Below are 22,316 nucleotides of genomic sequence, written 5' to 3' on the forward strand. Positions count from 1 at the left end.
CCGTGTTGCAGCACTTTGGCTGTACCCCTGGGACCACACACCACTGACCTGCCACGTGCTTTAATTCACGAAGCAAACGCACAGACGTGGACACACACCCACACTTCAGTCAAAGCTCAGGTCCTCGCAATGGGAGCAGCACAACTACACAAACCCGTGGGCGGGCGTCACCCACGAAGCGACCCCACCAGCCCTCTCAGCTCCCGCGCTACTCCGCTGCGGCCGTTCCGCCCACAGCGACAGCCACCTAACGGACCTCTCTGCCTTCCGTCCACACTGAACGCTCCCGCCGGACCAATCTTCCCACGGTGTTGATTACAACAGCCCTGCTTTATCCTGCTCTCCCGGTGGCTCCCTGCTACCCAACGGCAAACGTTAACCACCAGACTCACGACAGGGCGGGCACCTGCCAAGGGTTCCTCGTCAGCGTCCCCTCCGCCCCGTAAGGCAGGCCCAGTCTTCCCGGTCTAGACGCTGCGCGCTGACGCTCCCAAGGGCCGGGTGACTTGAAAGGGAGTTCCGACCGACCCGGGCTGTCTCACTCCAGGGCGGGGGCGCTCACCCGGATCCCAGTCCCAGGCGGCACGAAGCGCTCTGTGAGCTATGGCCCAGGCGGCCTCGTCACGTTCCCCTCTCACCCCCTCACCACCACACCCGCTCCTCTGAGCCCGCTGCGGCTACTGCAGGAGGAAGGGGTGCGAAAGGGAGAGCACGCTTAGCAGGAAGCAACGCGGTGGTGCAAGCACGGGATGTGTCAGCGGCGCACCATCAGCCCCGAGCTACCTCTGCGCGGCCCGCGTCCTGCGCTTCGGTCACACGCGTTCCCTTCTCGCCTACTTGGAACGTGCGTCCCCATCTGCCATCTCGAGTCCCCCTGCGAGGGTCTCCTTTAACACCAACTACGCTGTGAAACCTCTTGACCCATCCCTGCCCTCCCAGCCCTCCAGCTGTCCCGACCCGCGGAGTCCACCCTCTGCCCCTCACCGTGTGCTGCCTCGACCCCCCGATCTCCTCCAGGCCTCCACTGCTGCCCCAGTCACAGGTTTCTGCCCTTCCCACACAGGCAGCAAAGCCCCCCCGAATCTAGCAGACGCTCAAGAAACACCCGACGAGTCAAACAGAATCACATCACACGGGCTCTGAGACACTATGTCCAGACTAGACTTTTTCAGATTACAAAGCCATTTCAAGAAAAAAAAAAAAAAAAAAAAAAAAAAAACATGGGGCGCCTGGGTGGCGCAGTCGGTTAAGCATCCGACTTCGGCCAGGTCACGATCTCGCGGTCCGTGAGTTCGAGCCCCGCGTCGGGCTCTGGGCTGATGGCTCAGAGCCTGGAGCCTGTTTCCGATTCTGTGTCTCCCTCTCTCTCTGCCCCTTCCCTGCTCATGCTCTGTCTCTCTCTGTCCCAAAAATAAATAAAAAACGTGGAAAAAAAAATTTTTTAAAAGAAAAACAAAAAACAAAAAACGCTTATTTCGACAACAACAACAACAACAAAACCTCAAGGTCTCCTTTAAAAAAAAACACACAATGAAATACACCGCACCAAACAATGCTAATCGCTAGTTCGCCGCGTTCATTTCAAACGCTTTTATGGCCGGGGCGCCGCGGACATCAACCTTCCAAAGGAATACTGGCTTCTCCGCAAGCGTCAGGCTCAACAGCCCACAGCGTCCCCTCCCCGCTCTGACACATGTGCAGACACACCCCCCTAATGACTGAAAATAAGCCGATCCGCAATGAGTCTTACCGTGGTCGACATGAGCCAGAATGCAGATATTCCTGATGTTAGCTGTGTTTTTCTGCAGCTGGATCATCTTATCCAGACTATTGAGCACCATGGTCCTTTCTTTCCTGGGACTAAAAATTAGGGATGTGTTACAAATGGCACATGGGCTAAACACCAAAGCCTCACATCCCCCTCCCCCCTCCCCAATGGTGGGAACTGACAAGAGTTCCCAGGCCCCTTAACCCAGGCGCCCGGTGAACGCCTGTTGAAGGGATACGCCCGGCCAGATCCAAGTCCACTCCGAGCCTCTGAGCGAAGGCCACAGCACGCCTGTGGGACGGAGGTGGCTCACTCTTCCGGGACTGGACCGCCGCGAGGAGTCACGCAGCTCGTCGGGGCGGTGACAGCAGTTAACTGCCCAGAGGCAGACCCTACGCGGGGAATGCGCGCCTGCGGGAGGGAGGGGAGACGCGGACACCTGTCCCTTCCGCTCCTCGGTCCTTCTCCGAGCCCCTCGTCCCAGCACCCCCCTGCTCGCTTTCACCCGACACCAAAGCACCGGCTGTGTGACCGGCTACCCAGCCCGAACAAAGTTTCGGGTCGCACGCTCACTGGCCCCACAGGTGCACTGGAGTCTCTCCTTGCTCTCAAAAGAAAAAGCCCCCACCCCCCACCCCGTCCACTTTCCCTTCCCCTCCCCGGGGCCCCGCGTTCGTGGTCTCCAGGATCGCGGGTCCGCAGGCTCGGGGAGGCGGCGGCCCCGGCGTGGGCGGAGGGGGGGGGCGGGGGGGCGCCCAAGGCTGCGGGAGGCGGCCGCTCCCAGCCACGCTAGCCCCGGCCCCCCGAGCCCCCGGGGCCCCCGCCGGCCGAGGAGGACGCCGGCGGCCAACGCAGGCCCGCACTCACCAGCTGCGGCCGCCCGGCTCAGCCCCGCTCGGCCACCGGCCCCGCCACACCACGCGCGTCTCCGGCGACGCCTGCCCTGCGGTCCCGGACGCGCGCGCACGCTAGGGGCGGGGCTCCCGGTCGCACGACCTCTGACCCGCGCGCGCCGGAAGCCGGCTCCGCGTCCGTCTCCCCGGCCCCGCGGTTGCCCTGACGACCGCGGGCGCCGCGGCGGGGCCGTAGCTGCAGGTGCGGAGCGGCCGGCGGGGCGGCAGCGGCCAGCCGCGAGCATGAGGAGCTGGTGTCTGTGTCAGATCTGCACCTGCGGGTAAGGAACGCGCAGCGTGGCGGCGGGCGGGGCGCGGGTGGCCGGAGCCCCGTGGTGGCCGCCCCCCGGAGATGAAGGGACGTGGAAGCGGCGACCGCACTCCCCGGGTCCGCACCGGCCGGCTCCCGGGTGAAACAGTTCTGCTCTTAGACTCCCTGGCCAGGTGCACACTGAACGCCGGCCGGCTGGGCGGAGGACGCTTGCGCGGGAGCGGCGGGTCCAGAGCCTGCTAAGGGGTGCGATCAGATCCCGCTGGGAGAGTGCATGCCCCCAACATCTTAGGGGGAAGGAAGGAATAGGAATAGGACGATCTGCAAGTCCATGAGCTCTCAGCCCGCGCCACGCTTTCTTCCATCCCCAGCTTTCCATCCAAGCCTGACTGTAGCCCCTTTCCCCTCCAAGCAGTGCGCCTTGGGGATCTGACCGACCGAGATGGGAGCAGCCTGCACCCCGAAACCCAGAATTGGTCTGTGGGTCCCTGCGTGACAACCTCCCACCCCCTGTAAACACAGTCTTCTTCCGCGGAGTCACTGTTGGCCCCACGGATTCGATCACTGTTTGCTAAAGAAACATTAGGAGCATGTGGGTTCCGCGGAATCCACGAGTGACCATGTAACAGGAAGTGAGTGGAGCGGTATAAATTAAATCTTTCTGTGTTAGGATTTGAAAGTTAGTAAATCTAAGCGGATAAATCAAGATGTTAAAAGCTCATTAAAAAAAAAAAAAGAAAGAAAGAAAGGAAAAAACGAAAACGCAGATGTAGCTAGCCTCCAGAAAAACTAAAAAGCAGAGATGATCGTCAGAAAGTAGTTTCTAGAGACTGGAAACGTTGGGAGAACGGGCTTTTCCGGTTTCCTTTATAAGCTCTTCAGCTTGTTTTGTTACAATGTGAATGTATGCCTTGCATGAGAAATAAAACTAAGAATAATGAGAAATTCCAGAGCTTGGACTTGATTCTTGTAACTCAGTGCACCTGTATCAGAACCTCTACGCATGACCTATGTTCCCCGTCCCTGGTTGTTCCAAGAGACCACCTGTGGTCCTAACTCACTTTAGGACTTTCCCGAAGCCTCCACTGTCAGCCAGTAATCTCGAATCTCTCCACTCCTCTGACTTTGAATTTTGAATAGCCCATGACACCACCTCTCCGCCCTTCTGCACACTGCAATCCTTCCTGCTGTCCAGCAGCCTCCACGCAAAACAGCTGATCTCTCTTACGTTCTTCCCCGGGGGTTCACTGAGTCTAGATATCCTCGCTGGTTCTGACTCATCTACAGAGTGTATGCATTTTCTTCAACCTTACCTGGGCTTGGGTTAGTAGTCCTCACACATAGCCCGGAGCCCGAAATGATATGAGACCCGAGGAGCTGATTTTTCTTTTTTGTTTGCTTGGATTTTTATGTTTGTTTTGTTAAGAACTTTATCTTTTTTATTTCTGATTATGAAATGAATATACACGAGGCACTGTATGAACATGCAAGGCAAAAAATCTAGAATATAGTGAAAACCCCTCATCATCCTAGTCCTAGAAATAATAAATGTTCTTTAAGACTTGTTTTTGCATTCTTTAGAAGGAAAGAGAAATAGAGTGTATTATACATACTGTTCCGCAACCCACTTTTTCACTGTTTACAATCTCCGCGTCTGGCAACGGCCACGCCTTAAGATCAACCCTATTCTCTTTAACAACTACCTGCTATTAGCTTATATGATATATTGGTCAGGGTTATTAGTCATGGACAATATAATCTACTCTTGCCTAGTCGAGGCATAAAAGAATTTATTAAGGAGTACATGCAGCTCACAGAATTGTTGGAAGAACGGAAGAAACAGTTTTCAAAGTCAGCTTTTCAGGAAAAGTTCCCCAAAACTCTCACCTCAGAACTGGGCTGCCAAGGGAGCCACTGCCCCTGCCAATACCCAGGAAACAGCAACAGAGCGGTGGGCTTCAGAACCACTCCTTCCTGCCGAAGCTGCCAGACAGGAAGCCACCTTGCAAACCAGAAGGCTGCCTGACGCCTGCCTCCTCCAGCCTCTCTGCCTCTACCACAACCCCGCAAGCCTCTCTCCCTGTGTAGTGCTCTCTGAGAGCATCAGCTGAGCACACCCAACAGTTGAAAGCTAAATTGTACATGGGGCCTGCCTGCCAAGAGCCTGGGAAATGTTAGCTTTTCAGCTTCTTAGTATAAGAAGACACTCCAGGGGCACCTGGGCGGCTCGGTCAGTTAAGCGTCTGACTTCACCTCAGGGCTTGAACTCACCATCAGGTCATGATCTCACCGTTGGTGAGTTCAAGCCCCGCGTCCGGGTCTCCACTGACAGCTCCGAGCCCAGGGCCTGCTTCAGATATAGCGTCTCCCTCTCTCTCTGCCCCTCTCCTGCTCGTGCTCTGTCTCTCGAACATAAACAAACATTAACAAAGTAAAATAAAAAAGACACTCTCAATCATTGTCAGAGGAAATACCATAACTTTTTCCACCATGAAGGATATACCATAATTTATTCATTATTTTTGTAAACACCATTGCAGAATAAACAGGTTTTTTTTGTGTGTTCGTGTGTATTAGTAAAGCTTCTTTTAAATTTAGAGATTGTATGTTTATCGAAGGTCTCTGATTAAGATGCAGTTATATAAAATATTTTTGAAAGCCAAAATAATCTTTCAGTTTATTTATGTTTGCACAGGCGGCATCATTGTCCACACGGAACCACAAGGATTTATGAAAATTCTGGCACGTCCTGCCCCACAACTGAATATTTGGAAAAATATCCTACATATGGCAATGTTCCTCCACCTCAGAGTCTGAAGCCCAAGCAAGAATTTCGAGCATGCCGTGGTAAAATGGAAGGAATAACGACATTTAAGTAAATATTCAGAAACTATTTGCTTTACTTTTCTCCAACTCTTCTGGGCTTAATAAAGTTGTTTTATTCTTTAAATTGAACTATTAAGTTGATTGAAGTTGAACCAACCCAAGAAGCAAGGAACCAGTTGAGTCGCAACTTGAGAAACACAGAAAAACGAGCGTTAGGTTAGAATGGCAAACAGTGAGAAGGAAAAAGGGCAACAAAAAGTTTTATTGTTTTAGCCACTTAAAATCTCTTCTAATATCTGCTGCTTTCCACTGTCTCCCAACTAGAGGAATGCAGTAGCTTCCTGTATTTTCTGTATCTCTTCTAGCGTTTACATCTCTGATCTGTTTCCTATACTTTACCCTGCAGACATGACCTCTTTAAAATCCAGTTCTAGGGGCCCTGGGTGGTTCAGTCGGTTAAGCGTCCAACTTTGGCTCAGGTCGTGATCCCGCAGTCCATGGGTTCGAGCCCCGCGTCGGGCTCTGTGCTGACAGCTCGGAGCCTGGAACCTGCTTCGGATCCTAGGTCTCCCTCTCTGCCCTTCCCCCACTCACACTCTGTCACTCTCTCTCTCTCTCTCTCTCTCTCAAAAATAAACATAAAAAAATTTTTTTTAAATAAAATGCAGTTCTAATTCTATCACCTCCTTGCTAAAATACTTATGCTTTCCCATTTTATTTAATAGCCACCAAAATCCCTTTATGGTTTGGTCTGTACTTGCTTCTCTAATTTATTTTCACCGTGCTCTTTTAATGTCACATCCCACGAGACATTTTTCATTTCTTGAAAAATCTCAGGTCTCCCTTGCCACAGAGCCTTCCAGTATGTTATTTCACTTGCCTGGAAATTTCCCTCCCTTTTACCCCAGTTAATGCCCACTTAGCCTGTACGTCTCAACCTAGTTATCACTCTGACACTGTACCCAGTTTGCAGGCTGGGTAAAAGTCCCCTATGTAAGGCCTCAAAGCACCTTAGTTATTTATCATTAACTCCCATTTCAGAGGCCCACACAGGCAGGAACTGTCTATTCAAATCTTCACGTTCTATTTCCAGGAACCTAGTGGGAGGCCTGCTGGCACAGAGTAGACACTCCATGTTTATTCAGTGTTGGATAGACAAAAAGAAGTCTTCCTGACCCTGAACTTTCCATTGGGACTTAGTTGGTTTTGTTTTTGGTTTTGGTTTTTTAAGTTAATTTATTTTTCACAGAGAGAACGTGCAGGAGTGGGGGAGGGAGAGAGAGAGAGAGAGAGAGAGAGAGAGAGAGAGAATCCCAAGCAGGCTCCATGCTGTCGGCACAGAGCCCCATGCGGGGCTCGATCCCACAAACTGTGAGATTCTGACCTGAGCCAAAATCCAGAATCGGACGCTCAACCGACTGAGTCACCGAGACGCCCCAGACTTAGCTTTTTTTTTTTTTTTTTTAATTTGTTTTGTACCTTTGTCAGTGAGTTAATTCTTGTCTTTATTCTGTTAATGTGCACACCATAGTCAAGGCACAATCTTAGGTGTTAAGTATAAAAATCAATAAATAGAAGTTTCTGGTGTCAGGAAACGCACACATCAGATAGATTTCTATAACTTGGGGTTTTAAAAATGCTCCGTAACCACTTTAATCTGCAGTGTTACCCGTTCTCTTCTCATTTTAGACAGAGCCCATGCTCCTTGCATAAGCCAAGGTTGAGAGCTTCGAACTCTCAGGCCAGTACTTGTCCCTCTAACATTTCGGGCTGCCCTTGAGGTAGCATTGTTTTGGTGATTGCACTCGACTTCTGTAGACGTGTGGCTCGTCCACAGATTTGAAGATCTTCCACAGTCCTCAGATACGGTGTGCTTTAGAAGCATCCAGAAGGGTTAAAATGGCAGATTCCAGCGTTCCACCTGAAACCACAGGTCCCAGGAATCTGCATCTTTAACCAGCACTGCTGCTCAGTCTGTTGCCACAGATTCAGTGCAGCGGGTCAAGTGCTACAGCGTCCCTGAGTGTGATGTGGGCCATGAGGGACCTGGCCCCTGTGTTGCTTACAGCCTTGTGAGGATAGCAGTCAAGAAACAAAAACTCGGGTAAATAAACAAGCTATAATTATTGAAAATGAGGTGAAGAAATAGAACAATTGAGAGAGAGCAAATGGGAATGTTGCTCATTTTGTTCTTCACCTTAACATTCTTCCTTGATGCCTTAATGATTCATAACGGAGATCTGAAATAAATGTCACAATATGCATATTTGTTGAATAAAGGTTTTGCATTTTACTAGTTCTAAATGTTAAAATGGGAAAGAATGACATGCCATATCTTTCAGTTTTTATTTATTTTGAGAGAGAGAGAGAGAGAGAGAGAGAGCGAGCAGGAGTGGGGGGAAGGGCAGGGAGAGAGAGAGAGAGAGGGAGGGAGGGAGAATCCCAAGCAGGCTCCACCCCCGTCAGTGTAGCACCTGACATGGAGCTCGAACTCGGGAACTGTGAGGTTATGACCTGAGCCGAAACCAAGAGTCAGACGCTTCGCTGACTGAGCCACCCAGGCGCCCCGTGCCATACCTTCCTTTAAAAAGGCAATTGTTTCATAATTCTGGTTTTGTCAGTTGACTTGATCAAGCATCCCTTAATGGTAAAAACGAAACAAAACACAACAACCAACCAACCAGAAAGACAAAAGAAAGAAAAAGAAAATGTCCCAGCTCCCAAAAGTTCCAAATATGCCCAGGCAACTATACTTTCCGTTTTTTAAATCACCGTCTGTACACTTAGTAAAACATTGGATCTTTTCTTGGTATCTTGACTGGGAACAGCAGCACTTCCGAGGGCTGCAGGCCAGGGGTTCAGAACCCGTCCTCAGCTCCCTCATGTTGACTGTGCCCACTAAGCAGCAACAGCTGATGGGCCGGTACGACCGATAAAGGGTCATTCTGTACTTCTCTGTAACACAGGACGGGACTGTAACGAGCAGATGTCTAGACTTGTCTCTAAGATTTTCGATGCTTTGTACAACGTCACAGCCGCAGGACAGCTAGATGTCTGCCAGGGTAGCTGGGAAGCCCGCCCCGAAGTATGATTGTGGTCACGTCGTATGGGGCCAATCCGATGGCCGAGAGTGCATTTACCCACTACCACGTCTCCATAGACCGCTGCTTTGGGTTTGGAGGTATACTTTCTAACACTTAGCGAATCCACCTAGAGGAACTAAGACTTCTACGCTTTCTCTCTGTCATCTCCCTGATCGCATTTTAGCCCGCTCCCCTCTAGCTGGCATTCAGGAAGAGCAAAGAACAACTCAGATGTCTTGAGAGTAAGAGGTATGTGATTTCTACCACTTATCCACTAAATAATATTTACTAAGCATTTGTTAGGTGTCGGGCCCTACGCGAAGCCCCTGGCACACAGCGGTGAGCATGGGGTTCCGGCCACGATCTCTGTGCTCACAGACTCTGCAGTCCAGCGAAGGTAGCGACACATCACTGGGAAGAAGTACAAAATCGCAGCAGTGATCACGTGCGTGAAGGACAGGCACAAGGTGACTTGAGAGCCAGAATAAAAGGTTTGACTTTATCAGGGAGAAGAGAAGAGGGAGCTAAATCCCTACAGGTGTGAAGCAACTGACTGAATTAAGTAGGTAAGGAAGTGCATTCCCGGCAAAGATGGAGGGCAGGGGAGGGGAGGGGAGGGGAGAGAAGGCAATTCCTAGAGAAGGCCGCCTCCCCCTGCAGGAGGAAGCCAGTGCTGAGGCTAGGGGGAGGAGGCCCCCGGCGGTTTTTGCCATGTCCTTGGAGCCACACGAAGCCGCTGAAAGTTTCTTTTCTTGTCCACCCACCTGTTTGCATTTGGAAGGGGTGAGGGAGATACCGGTGGGAATGACCTGATCAAACTTACAAGTGAGAGGATTCCTTTGGGTGCAACGTGAGACCAGACTGGAGAGAAGCTAATAGGTTTGAACAGGGATTAGGAAAGCTTGGGCCATTCTGGTAGCGCCACAGAGGAGGAAAGGGTGGGGTCTGCAAGAGATTCGGAGGCCGCGCTGATAGGATTGCTGAGGCCTGACGGTGAGTCCTGGCTTTCCGACTGTGCAGCTCAAGTCGCCGGGATGCCTTTCGCTAAATAGGGAACAAGTGTTCAGTGTTGCTTATGGACACACACAGAAAGTAGTGATTAGTACACGATGGTTTAAACAACTAAAATGAGTGACACAGGGGAGTCCAGAAGAGAAGAAAGCAATTTTGAAGACTTGTAGTAATAATAAATAGTAGTGGCTAACGTGTTGCCCTCACTGGGCACCAAGCTCTCGTAAATATGTGGGCGTGCACGCCTGTACATGTGCCAGTTCTGAAATAACCCTGTGAGGTACATGGCAAGATCGGCCCATTTTATATGTCAGGAAACTGGGGCACAGGAGGGTTAACTGAGTCATCCAAGGTCACGCACCTTGTGAACGACAGAGCCGGGATTCGGACCCAGGGAGTCTGATCACGCTGGGTCTGTCACCTCCCTTCCTCACCCCACCAGCCAACCCAAGTGTCTGCAGCTCTCCTTCTGCCCCGTGAGGTTACGTGATGCCCAGGGTGGCCGCATCGCCACACAGCTCCCATCTGTGGCAAGGGCTTCTGGGAGGTCCGGAGATGAGGCAGAATCACATCCATACTATGAATGCGGTTTAAGGCTGAAGTCCAGAGTTCAGGTGTTAATTATCCACGTAACTGATGATTCAATACTAAGCAGGAAGATCTTATGATCTCAATAAGAAGAGAGCATGCCCAAATAGCTTAGTCTTTAGGTAGGACGAATAAAGATTTGGACAAAGTGGACCCAGGGGGTAGATTTTAGATTCATGAAATCCGAAAATTTCCTTCTAGGTTAGAAAAAAATTCTGTTACTTAAAGATTTTATTTATGTAAGATCCAGTCAACTGAAGATCCGTTGTAATGATGTTTTGAAAACCAGGATTTTTGACATATTTTTTCTTAACGTATTTAGTCACTGGATAGGACATAAAGGAATTATTTCTCTCAAGTAGTTTATCAACTGCCACCATTTTAATATCTTCTTAGACTTTTCAAATGAAAAAAAAAGACCTTGAAAATTTCAATGCTGCGTTGAGATAATGATTATTTCTAATTAAGAAACTGTGAGGCTATGTTTCAAATTTATATGTTTCAGATCGGATTATCGTCCTTATGAAATAGTCAAACAGCCTCGCCAGGTACCAGAAGAATATAAACCAAAACAGGGGGAGATTGATCTTGGCACTACGTACAAACGGGATTTCAATTCTTACAAAGTGCAGCCTGTGGCCATCATCCGGCCTTTGGAGAGACAACAAGCTAAACAAGGAAAGTTGGACACTGTCCCAACCTATAAAGGTAACTTGGCATTTCAAAAATGAAGGAGCCAAAAAACCTAAACTCACTTCTCTCCAACGTCAAATCATAATTTGGTGTGTGGCCAAACTTAGCTCCCACGACTCAGGAGAACCTTTTTTGGCTTTGGTCAAAGCAGTACTGTATAGTGAAGAAAGACCATTTGCCTCATTGAGAGTTAAAAGGCCTGGGTTTCTTTCCAAATGTAGCCACTTAATTCATGTTCTCTGTCTAAAAACATATACAGTTGAGCCAGGTCCCCGTATGTGTGGCTTCTCCAGAAATACAGTCCAGCCCAGCCCTGCAAATGTATTATCCCTTCCTTATGATTCTTTGAATCACATTTTTTCTCTGGCTTATACTTCGTTGTAAGAGCACAACACAGAATACGTGTAACATACAAAATATACATTGACTGTGGATGTATAGGAACCTTAACTATTGTTAACTGTCGTTAAGGTTTCCGGCCAACAGTAGGCCATTAGTTGTTCTGGGAGTCAAAGTTATGTGCAGAGTTTTGACTGTGCAGGGGGGTCAGTGCCCCTAACCCCTGTGTTGGTCAAGGGTCAAGTGTAAAAGCAAAGGCTGCCAGTGAACAAGCATTATATCATCTTTGTCACATTGTGCCACGGTTACTTGGCACTGTTCCTTGCCTGCAATTCCAGAATGAGCTGAAACTCTACCGAGCGGACTGGAGTCTTTGAGAAGGTCAAGTAAAGAGCGACACCCTTCACCACTTAAGTTCTGAGCCAACTGAAAGCAAAAGAGCAGATGCAGAACCAAATATTTATTCCCTTTCGAGTGACAAGGGCTAGGGTGAAGAATAAGGCTTAGATCTGGGCACAGATGCTTCCTGATACTGAACTCAGACCAAAATCGGCTTATCCATCCGGGGACAATGGTGGTGCACCACTTAGGGAACTTACTCCTCTAAGGCTTCTAGCAGGGACAAAGTGTGATGACACCTTCTCTCTGTGGGCCGCTGACTTAGAAGAGTAAGAGGCTGGACAGTGTATGGCTAGTTTCTTTCCAAAAACCAAGTTGATTTTAAAATACTCTATTGCTTTTGGGGAACGGGGTCTTTCTTTTTAAAGCCTATCTTGTTAGTACATATTCTTTCCATATTTTTTCTTGATAATGTAATTGCGTTTTTAAGCTGATATCCTTTTTGTTAGTTACGTGATATAGCTGAATGGTATGTCCTCAGATAAAACCCCTTTGTAACAGTGATGTCACCCACAATGAAAGCAATGGTTTATAGTTTAAATGGGCAATAGCTGGAGGTCTATGTGTTCTTCAAATATCCCCCTCACCAGTTCGATGCGTAGGTAAAGTGCCTATTATCAGTACTCTAGGATCTACGTATAGGGAGGTCGGGGGCAACGTGCTTTCTGTCTCTTAAGCTGCGATCACGTAAGATGCTACCCAAACATTAAAACGAAGTTTTAAGACAATGTGTATGGTGAATAAGTATATTGTTGTAATGCAATATAGCATTTAGCAATTGCAGATCTGAATTTACCCGTATGCAGTGGAGGTCATGTGCTGCATAACAAGGTGATGTAGAAGGTACTTGATGAAAATGACTGGGTCTTTTACCAACCATGGTAAGATTTTCTTTTCTTTTTCCTACAAGATCGATGGAAAAGTATCACTAATGTTTGTATTCCCTGAGGTTGTGACTATTACACATAACACACACACACACACACACACACACACACACACACACACACACACTGGTTCTAGCTTCTCATTACCTGGGTTTCCTATAGATTTCCATACTTTCACCCCCATAAGCCAATGTTGAGGATTCCTGGGGTGCCTCTGGTTTCTCACTTCTCATCTTTCCTAGTGAGGAGAGGTTACTTTGTATTTCCAGGCTTGGGAGCATGAGACCATAAATATTAAGGGCCGAGGCAGAACTCATAGTTCTGTGTGATGATTGTATTGCGGGATTTTATAGACACCTATTTAAGGACAGGCGTGTAGCTGACAAGAAATCATAGTAAGAGACCCTCTCGCTATTCATCGAGAATCAGACAACAGAGGAAAGACAGAAGTGGGATACGATAAAGAGAAAGGAAGAAAAAAGCCTGTAGGGTGGTGGCGAGAAGGGTAACATCTAGTTCTGGAGATGTAGTTCTATGAGACAGGCTACTCTCAGAAATGCATCTGCCCCCAGAAGCCTCACTTTAGAAGGTCATTCATATTAAAACATAGATGATGAAAATAGGCCAGTGTTTGATTTGATAAATGTTTTCAGGATTTCTCTGCTCTGTGCTAGCCACTGTAGGGAATACAGAGATCCGAATCAAACATAGTTGTTGACAAGTAGAAACTTTATGGTTGAGGAAAAAAAGCAATAGTAGCATAAAAAATTAAATAGCTTTAGTAGAAATAAATAATATGTGTTATTGGGGTGCTGGGGCAGCTCATTTGGCTGAGTGTCTGACTCTTGAACTTGTCTCAGGTCATGATCTCATGGTTCGGGACTTCAAGCCCCGTGTTGGGCTCTGTGTTGACAGCACGAAGCCTGCTTGGGATTCTCTCTCTCTCTCTCTCTCTCTCTCTGGGATTCTCTCTCTCTCTCTCTCTCTCTCTCTCCCCACCCCCTCAAAATAAATAAACTTAAAAAAAATGTATGTGTTATTACTAGGGAGGAGGATAATTCACTAAAAAATTGATGGAACAACTCATGCTTCAAAAATTTAGACTGAGGGGCGCCTGGGTGGCGCAGTCGGTTAAGCGTCCGACTTCAGCCAGGTCACGATCTCGCGGTCCGTGAGTTCGAGCCCCGCGTCAGGCTCTGGGCTGATGGCTCGGAGCCTGGAGCCTGTTTCCGATTCTGTGTCTCCCTCTCTCTCTGCCCCTCCCCCGTTCATGTTCTGTCTCTCTCTGTCCCAAAAAAAATAAATTAAAAAAAAAAAAAAAAAAAAAAAAAAAATTTAGACTGAGCAACATCACACTTCAGGCCAGCCCAGGAATGTATCAGAGACTAGTAAGTACTGGTCTACAGGAAAGGGAAGGACATCACAAAAACTAGGGTGAAATGAGCAAAAACGCGGAAGGCCAGAAAAATACAATGGTTGTTGGGTAAACATCAGAGGAGGAAATGCGAGATTGGGGTCTAATTCTAGAAATGTAGATGGAGATCAGATTGTGAAGCCTTGATCACAGACTGAGGTGCTTAACGTTTTTATCATAGCTACTAAAAGTGGGTGAGTTCTGTTTCCAGGCAGCCTATAGTAAATGGCAGACTGCATCATTTCCACTGCAACAGCTAAAGATATGTCTAAACATTTATTTATTTATTTATTTATTTATTTATTTATTTATTTTTATAAATGTTTGTTTATTCTTGAGAGAGACAGAGACAGAGTGCGAGCAGGGGAGGGGCAGAGAGCGAGGGAGACACAGAATCCAAAGCAGGCTCCAGGCTCTGAGCTGTCAGCACAGAGCCCGACGCAGGGCTTGAACCCACAAATCTTGAGATCATGACCTGAGCCGAAGTTGGACACTTAACCGACTGAGCCACCCAGGTGCCCCTGTTACTATTATTTTTAATGTTTATTTTTGAGAGAGAGAGAGAGAGAGACAGAGTGCAAGCAGGGGAGGGGCAGAGAGAGACAGAGACAGAATCTGAAGCAGACTCCAAGCTCTGAGCTGTCAGCACAGAGCCCAACATGGGGCTCGAACTCACAAGCCATAAGATCATACCTGAGCTGAAGTCAGACTCAAACAATTGAGCCACCCAGGCCCCCCTATGTATACATTTTTTAACTGGAAAGAAAACTTTTTTTAATGGCATTAGACAGCTGTGAAAGGAAAGAACTAAAATTCCAGAGATGGTGCATGCCTTCCTAGGTGAACTAAGATAGCTGTTTACATCCCTTGGACCATTTGTCAAATGCAGGCCAAGGCTGAAGACTGGGCTTGGCATAAGCAGAAAGACTCTACTGGGAGAAGGGAATCCAGTGGAGCGCCTGATATGTGGGCTTGGTATGACAAGTTGGAATCTATTAAGTCCTCCAGATGTATGGCTGGTTTTCCTTGTGGGGTGTTTGCAGAGTGTTTCGGGGGCATGGTGGGCTAGGAGACTAGGGCAGAAAGAATCCCACAGAAGTATCCCACAGTTGTGCTTGGGAGTAGGTGCTTAGGAAACAAAGTCCCACAGAATGAGGGCTCTACCACAAACACACCACAGTTCTTGTCCTTGACACACTTGTATCTAAAGGAAGACCATGTCTAACTAAAAGTGCCTCTGAGCACCAACCTAGCTCAGTTCCTGATTGGATCAAGGCGATCAGCCTAACACCGAAAAAAGCAAGCTTTCTCCTGTTGAAAATAACATTGATTTCAATGTCTATGGCTTTCTTATATGTGACATCTAGCACTTGGTGAAATATGAGACCTAAGAAGAACCAGAATATATTTGGAGAGATGGTCAAGAAATGTTCAAAATTGATGAAAGAACCAAGCCACAGATTCAAGAAGCTCAACAAATCCCCAAATAGATAAATACAAAGAATACCACAGCTAGGCAATTATCATCAAACTTCTGAAAATGAAGTGAAGATGAATTCTCAAAAGTAGCAAAACTACACATTATTCACAAAAAGAAAAATCAGAAACATACCTAACTTTTCATCTGAAGCTATGGAATCCAGAAGATAATGGGATGACATCTTTAAAGTGTTGAAAGGAAAAAAAGAACCAAGAACTTTAAACCCAATGAATCCCAGATTTTCACATCTAATGAAAATATCTTTCAAAAAATATGGCAAAATAAAAATGTTTTTGGAAAACAACAACAACAACAAAAAACTCAAAGAATCTGTTAGTAACAGGCCCATACTACAAAAAGTAGTAAAGGAATGTCTTCAGGTGGAAGGCAAATGATTCTAGAGGGCAGCATGAAATGCACGAAGATATGAAACACACAGAAAGGTTAACTATGTGGGTAAATATAAGAGAACACCGACCTCTCAAAGTCACAATAATAATTATATTATGTATTTTTATATAAATACGGAAGTAAAATATAGCACAAAATACAGCATGAGGGTGTAAATGGCATTAAACTGTTGAAAGTTTCTTCCACTGTTCTAGAAGGGGTAAAAATATCAATTTAAGTTCAAGTAGGTCCAAAAGATCCCCTAATAGGAAAAAAATGCATTTTCATTCTAAAAATATGTGACGTTTGGGACACCTGGGTGACTCAATCGGTTAAGGGTCTGACTTTGGCCCAGGTCATCATCTCACTGCTCATAAGTCTGAGCCCCACGTCGGGCTCTGTGCTGACAGCTCAGAGCCTGGAGCCTGCTTTGGATTGTGTGTCTCCCTCTGTCTCTCAGCCCCTCCTCTCTCTCTCTCTCTCTCTCTCAAAAAATAAACATTAAAAAAAGTTTTAAAAATACGCGGTTATAATTAAAGTGCTAATGGAGAAAATGGAATAATAAAAATACCCTTTATCTAAAACAAGGCAGAAAATAAGGGGTAAGGGAACAAAGGACATGTGGGAACAATCAAAAGCAAACAACAATATAGTCAACTTAAACTCAACTAGACCATTCATTACATTAAATGTAAATGAAATAAAATTTCAATTAACACTTCAAGATTGATTTTTCAGTTTGAGCATACTAAGTTTCAGTTTACCTCTGATATCTACTAGGGATATCTAGTAGGAAGATGTATATGTGGGTTTGGTGTTTGAAAGGAAGTCTAGAATGGAGATTCACTTCTGGAAATCATCAGCTTCCAGGTAGTATTAAAACCATGGGACTTCTTTGATGATATACAGATTGAGAAAGAAATGCTCAGGATGGAGCTCCCTGGCTTTGTAAAAGCTGTTTCCAAGTCCTTGGTGCCATAAGATGCCACAGGGAACAGGTTCCAAAGTACCAAGGAAAAGAACTAGCATGTGCAACTCAGGACTTGTCCTCAAAGAGGAACTTTGTGCAACTTGTCCTCAAAGAGGAACCTAGAACAGCTCATTATATAAGGATGGGGATGGAGCTCTACATTCAAACATTGATGGTGAGCAAACACATGGACGTGAGGCTGATCAGAAGAGAGCAAGTGGCTAGAAATCAAAAGAATGAGCAGAGGAAACAGAATTTCCCTTATCTAACCAGGGCAATACCGCAGTTGCCAAAGGACCAGACTGCACTGTTAGATACGCATGGCACTACATTTGTCCTTTCTATCAGTGTCATAAGACACGAAAAATAGATTATATTAATAAATATTACGTTTTAAAGGTGTTGCTTGAACATTATCAATAAATACTCCAGAATGAACAATCAATATTCCATGCATATGAGCATAGGTATATGTATAAAAGGAAAATCAATTTTCTACATTTATCTGAAACCAATATCCATGGTAACGTGTACTGTGAAATCTTGTGTTTCGGTCTCCAAATTCTTGCTTCCCTTTTGAAAACTGAAGCTCGTTTGGCAAGGGAGAACTACCCTCTTCTATTTAGTTTCTTTTTTTTGAAATTAACATCTTTTTCTCGGTCATTTTGGCAGCAAGGCCGGACTACAGACCTTCAATAGCACCCTACGATTTCCTTCTAGTGAATAAGTGTTATAATTTTATACTTGACATTGCAAACAACAGAGATTCGTTCATGGTACCTCAAGAAAAAGAGAGTTTCCCGTGACCTGGTAGTGGAAAGCCATCGGGTACAGAGGAAGCTTGAGGGCGGAGCTACTCCCTCCCTCCCCGCTCTCTGCCAGAGCCCCATGGGTTCTATTACAGCCTCTTCACTTCTCTGCATGCATCTGCTCTGACTGCCACTCTACTACCTGGGCTCCTCTGTCTACTTATCAATTCTGTTGCCCTACAGGTGGATTTTGAAGTCTTCGGCTTACCATAGCTCTCCAATTCTATCTACTACATGGCATCCTTGTAGATGCATCTCTCGCGTTTATCTGGCTCCATGTTTTCAAATTTGGGTTCACAAGGACAAGAATTGCTTACCCAGCTCGTCTCTTCTTGCCAGGCTGTTTTGTAGATCCCTACTAGCCTATAGATGATCTGCTCTCAGGCCAGGCATCCACTCTCATCCAAACACCAGTACTTGATGAGATGGAAGTGATCATTTGGTCCCAAAGGTGGCCACTGTGGCAGAAATGTTTGTGAATGAGAAATTCTTCTCTCCAAAGGAGGTATCCCCATAAAAAGCATTTGAGTTTTGGCCTTTCCAATAGACACTGCATGGACTGTAGCCTAGACTCTTATATGTTATCTTGTATGACTTCTGTCTTTTATAAATTAGTCTTCAGTGTACATCTTTTTTGGGTAAAGTCAATTCCACAGTATTTCTTTTTTTTAATTTTTTTTTAATGTTTATTTTTGAGAGAGAGAGACAGAGACAGAGACAGAGCATGAGCAGGGGAGGGGCAGAGAGAGGAAGACACAGAATCCAAAGCAGGCTCCAGGCTCTGAGCTGTCAGCACAGAGGCCAACGCAGGGCTTGAACTCATGAGCTGTGAGATCATGGCCTGAGCCGAAGTCGGACGTTCAACCGACTGAGCCACCCAGGTGCCCCATTTTCCACAGTATTTCTTATCTTACTACCTTTCTCATCTAGAAATAGAAAAACTAAATAACCCTCAGTTGAAATATAAGTACTTCAGTTTCCCACCCATGGTCTAGGTAGGCTGCAAGAAGCGGAATTTAGGTATTTAATGCTAAATCTCAGACTTAGCTCTGATGTTCACTTGTAAATTCTACATACAATTTCTGACATGTTTGAAAGCACTCATTTCAGGCCTCTGGCCTCTAGATGGCCCCCTATCTTTGGGGAATGACATGAAGTCCATTTTCTGAGAAGTTAAAGTTGAAGCCAATAAACTTTCTGGGACAGTACAAGTTATTCTGTATCTTTGCTCAGAGAGTCCTGTTCCTAAAGTATAATGGAATTGAAATTCTCTCTCCTTTGAGGAGTCCCTCCGAAACCAAGGAATAATACCCACGTCACTTTTGCCCACACATCAGGGCCTTTGATTTCATGTTAATCCCTAGATTTTATGGTTTCCTTTAGCATTTCTTGAGTTATAGTGAAAACCCCAAGCAGTTCCTGGAAAACACAGCCATAACCTCCTAAACTCTGCCTTTATCCAAAACACAGGCTTTCAAAAACTATCAACAATCCAGCTCAGATGTTCCATTCCCTTGTTGCGTATTCAGGTAAGTCTAGAAGTAGAAAGTTATATGTACTAAAGTGGGATGATAGAAGAGACAGGTGAACATGAAGAAGAAACAAACCAGGGGAACGTGAGCAACTTCATACTCGATTATTGTCCAGATTTATGAAGGAAATGAAAAGATGTTTGGCAATGAGAGAAGTAAGCAAGCCATGATTTTTAGAAGATGGTTGTTTTCTTCAGTATTTTAAAATGCTCTCTTTTTTATTTTCAAGATGATTACAGGGCTTGGGACATTCAGAAAACGGACCTTTATAAACCAGAGCAAACGTATCATCCCCCCGCCGTGAAATTTGGAAATTCAACTACATTTCAGGATGATTATGTTCCTCGGGAGATACAGCCTCGGCAAAGCTTTAAACCCAGCCCTGTGATCAAACGTTCTACTGTCCCTTTTAATGGTGACACAAGTCACCGCCTTGACTATGTACCTTATCAGCTAGAATTCAAGTTTTCAAGGCCAAAAGAGGTTTACAAGCCAACCACCCAACCCTTTGAGGATCTCACAACTCACCGGTATGACTTTCAGGGCCTTGTTGGCGAATCTGCAAAACTCTGCAGACCTCCATACACCAGAGTGACCCAAAATGCTCATTTTGAAGGAAGCACCGAATTCCGCGAAAGCTTTCAACCATGGGAAATCCCACCGCCTGCAGTCAAGAAAACACCAGAGTATGTCCCTCCCACAGGCACCATGCAGTTAAACAGCACAAGCCATCTTGACTACGTTCCCTATCAGACCAAACGTGTTGTTCCCATCAGGCCAGTTTCTCAGAAAAGAAATAACAACTTTCCTTTCCAAGGAAAAAGCACCACAAAGGAAGATTTTCCAGCCTGGGAAAGCTGTCGTCAAGGACTTATTAAGAAGCAGCAGCAGATTCCCAACCCATCTGGAAAATTTGATGGTCGGACCACTTTCAGGTCTCACTATGTGCCACATGAGCTGAATGCAACACAGAGCTGCAAACCCGTGCACGCTCCCGTGAAGAGTTCTGCTTCATTTGATGACACAACCATGTACTGTCTAGAGTACACACCAAAGAAACGGGAAATCTGCCCCGCCAGCTTCCCCTCTCCTCCGGGTTATATCTTTGAAAATACAAATTCTCGAGGTCATCACTTCTTCCGCAAGATCACACCCACGGTGGAGGCCTTCTAATCGTCAAATCACGTTCGAAAGGAAGCTAACAGGATATTGGTTTTCTAAAGGCAAAGCCAATTTTTGGTAGTGAGAATAATTGAGGGGAGAGGTAAAAGAAATCATTTTAAAATTTTAAACAAGAAAATTGGAAAATTACTTATGGGAAGCGAGGACCTGAAAATCTATTTTGTATTGATCTCTCGCCAAGATTGTTCTCTACTCTGCTATTCTGAAAATTGAATTAACGGGCATTCCCATCTGAACTATTTTGATCCCCAACCTACCGTTTGGTCGCTTGTCTCTGATCGATTACCCTTTATACTTATGCTTTTAATTACGACAATTACATGGTCACTCACAACCTGGTTATCATGTGTCAAGTGCACTGGGACTGTCCAGCACACCTCTGACCACGACACGTGGATTCCTCATCCGGGCGACGGTCTTCATCTCAGACTTCAGGGCGTGGACACCCTGCACCGTGGTTAGCGGTGCCAGGGGTGACTGCACCGCTCCTCACGATGCTCAAGTTCATAAAAGGAGCCACCGTGTGACCAGCAACGGCTCTGCGCGCCGGGAATCAAGGCTCTGAGTTCGGGTTCCAGCGACAACAGTTTCTATTTGCGACCCCCTAGGCCAGTGACGGGTGTCTCTGAGCCCCAGTGTCCCCATGTGTAAAAGGAGATTTGCTCTGCTCAGCTCACAAACATCGTTTCGAGCATCGGGGCAGATGGTTCATCGAAACCCAAAAGTCAAAGTGCCAAACAAGTGTCAGAGATTGTTACGAAGTCCCTCAGTCTCTCTTTTGAACCTGTTTTCTCCTTTTCCAAACGAGGGTCATTACCTCCTCAACACTCACTTTCTGGCCTTATGAGGAGTAAGCTTTCTGAGTCTTGTCCTCAATCAAGCGCCTGAGAACCCGTCACAGAGCATAGAGAGCTTGGACTAGGAGAGTCGTGTGGTTTGAAAGACAGTATTTGTAGGAAGGAAAACACTGTGTGTTCGAGTAGTTTTAGGAATGACCGATGGCTCTGAAGACTCTTCAGGGTAACCCCGGGTCATGACGTACCTAATTGCCATGCCTGGAGTCATGGTTCAGAAGCAGCAGCAGGCCCGGTCTGGAGCATAATTATGTCCTTCTTCTAAGCTTAGCTAAGCGCTAAGAAGGGAGGGAAAGAATGATGTCAGTGAGTGAAGCAGAAAGAACATATTGCATTTATAAATGCTGACGATTTCCTAACGAATTAAACGCCTGTTTTTATTTTTTCTTCGCTGGATGATTGCATTAGGGGAGAGTATGATTTATCACGAAGTGTATTCTTTTGTAGCTTTAGAATTCCTTCAAACTATGTGCTTGAGAATAGGTCCACCAATGTTTGGTTAAAATGTTTATTTGAAAGTAGCTTGTGTGTATGTACGTTTGTATTGATTAGTGAAAATTAGGACATGTAGAATTCTGTATTTATGCAACATTAATAAAGCATCAATAAAATGCATTTTCAGGAAGTCATTTCTGCACAAAATTTTCTCCGGAAAAGAGGCCTTTGTAATGAACTCTTACCTAGGTTAACCTGTACATAACTAGATATTCTTACCTTTATAATAAAAAAACATGATTATATACTCAAAATAAAAAATTAGAAAATATGATAGCACTCTCATCCTGGCCCATTTTCTGATGCTGCACATGCAAATCCCTCTGTAATCTAATGGGGGTGGTCTCTTCCCTGGACAAAGGCTCCCCATAGTAAACTTACCCTGGGGTTTCCCGTGGCAATGTGACTTGGGCTGAGGACACAGAGCTGAAT

General features: G+C 46.2%; 2 protein-coding genes across 3 annotated transcripts in view; one reads left to right on the top strand and one right to left on the bottom strand.

The window, feature by feature from the left end:
• EFL1 (elongation factor like GTPase 1) overlaps positions 1-2,756 on the bottom strand; it is a 123,435-nt gene extending 120,679 nt beyond the window's left edge. For both annotated transcript variants that reach the window (XM_081795826.1, XM_078449081.2), the window contains exons 1-2: positions 2,636-2,756; positions 1,751-1,860 (exon numbers count right to left, since the gene is read on the bottom strand). In XM_081795826.1, the coding sequence (XP_081651952.1) occupies positions 1,751-1,841 (91 nt within the window). In that variant the 5' untranslated portion in view covers positions 1,842-1,860; positions 2,636-2,756. The remainder of the gene's footprint in view (positions 1-1,750; positions 1,861-2,635) is intronic.
• Positions 2,757-2,778: 22 nt separating this feature from the next.
• On the top strand, positions 2,779-21,370 carry SAXO2 (stabilizer of axonemal microtubules 2). The gene is made up of 4 exons (XM_060617519.3): positions 2,779-2,942; positions 5,628-5,807; positions 10,946-11,148; positions 19,583-21,370. Exons 1-4 carry the CDS (start codon positions 2,905-2,907, stop codon positions 20,524-20,526), a joined length of 1,365 nt encoding a protein of 454 aa, XP_060473502.1. The 5' UTR covers positions 2,779-2,904; the 3' UTR covers positions 20,527-21,370.
• The last annotated feature ends 946 nt before the right edge of the window (positions 21,371-22,316 follow it).

Source organism: Panthera onca, chromosome B3, assembly GCF_046562875.1.
Source record: "Panthera onca isolate mPanOnc1 chromosome B3, mPanOnc1 haplotype 2, whole genome shotgun sequence".
In the NCBI taxonomy this organism is placed as follows: domain Eukaryota; kingdom Metazoa; phylum Chordata; class Mammalia; order Carnivora; family Felidae; genus Panthera; species Panthera onca.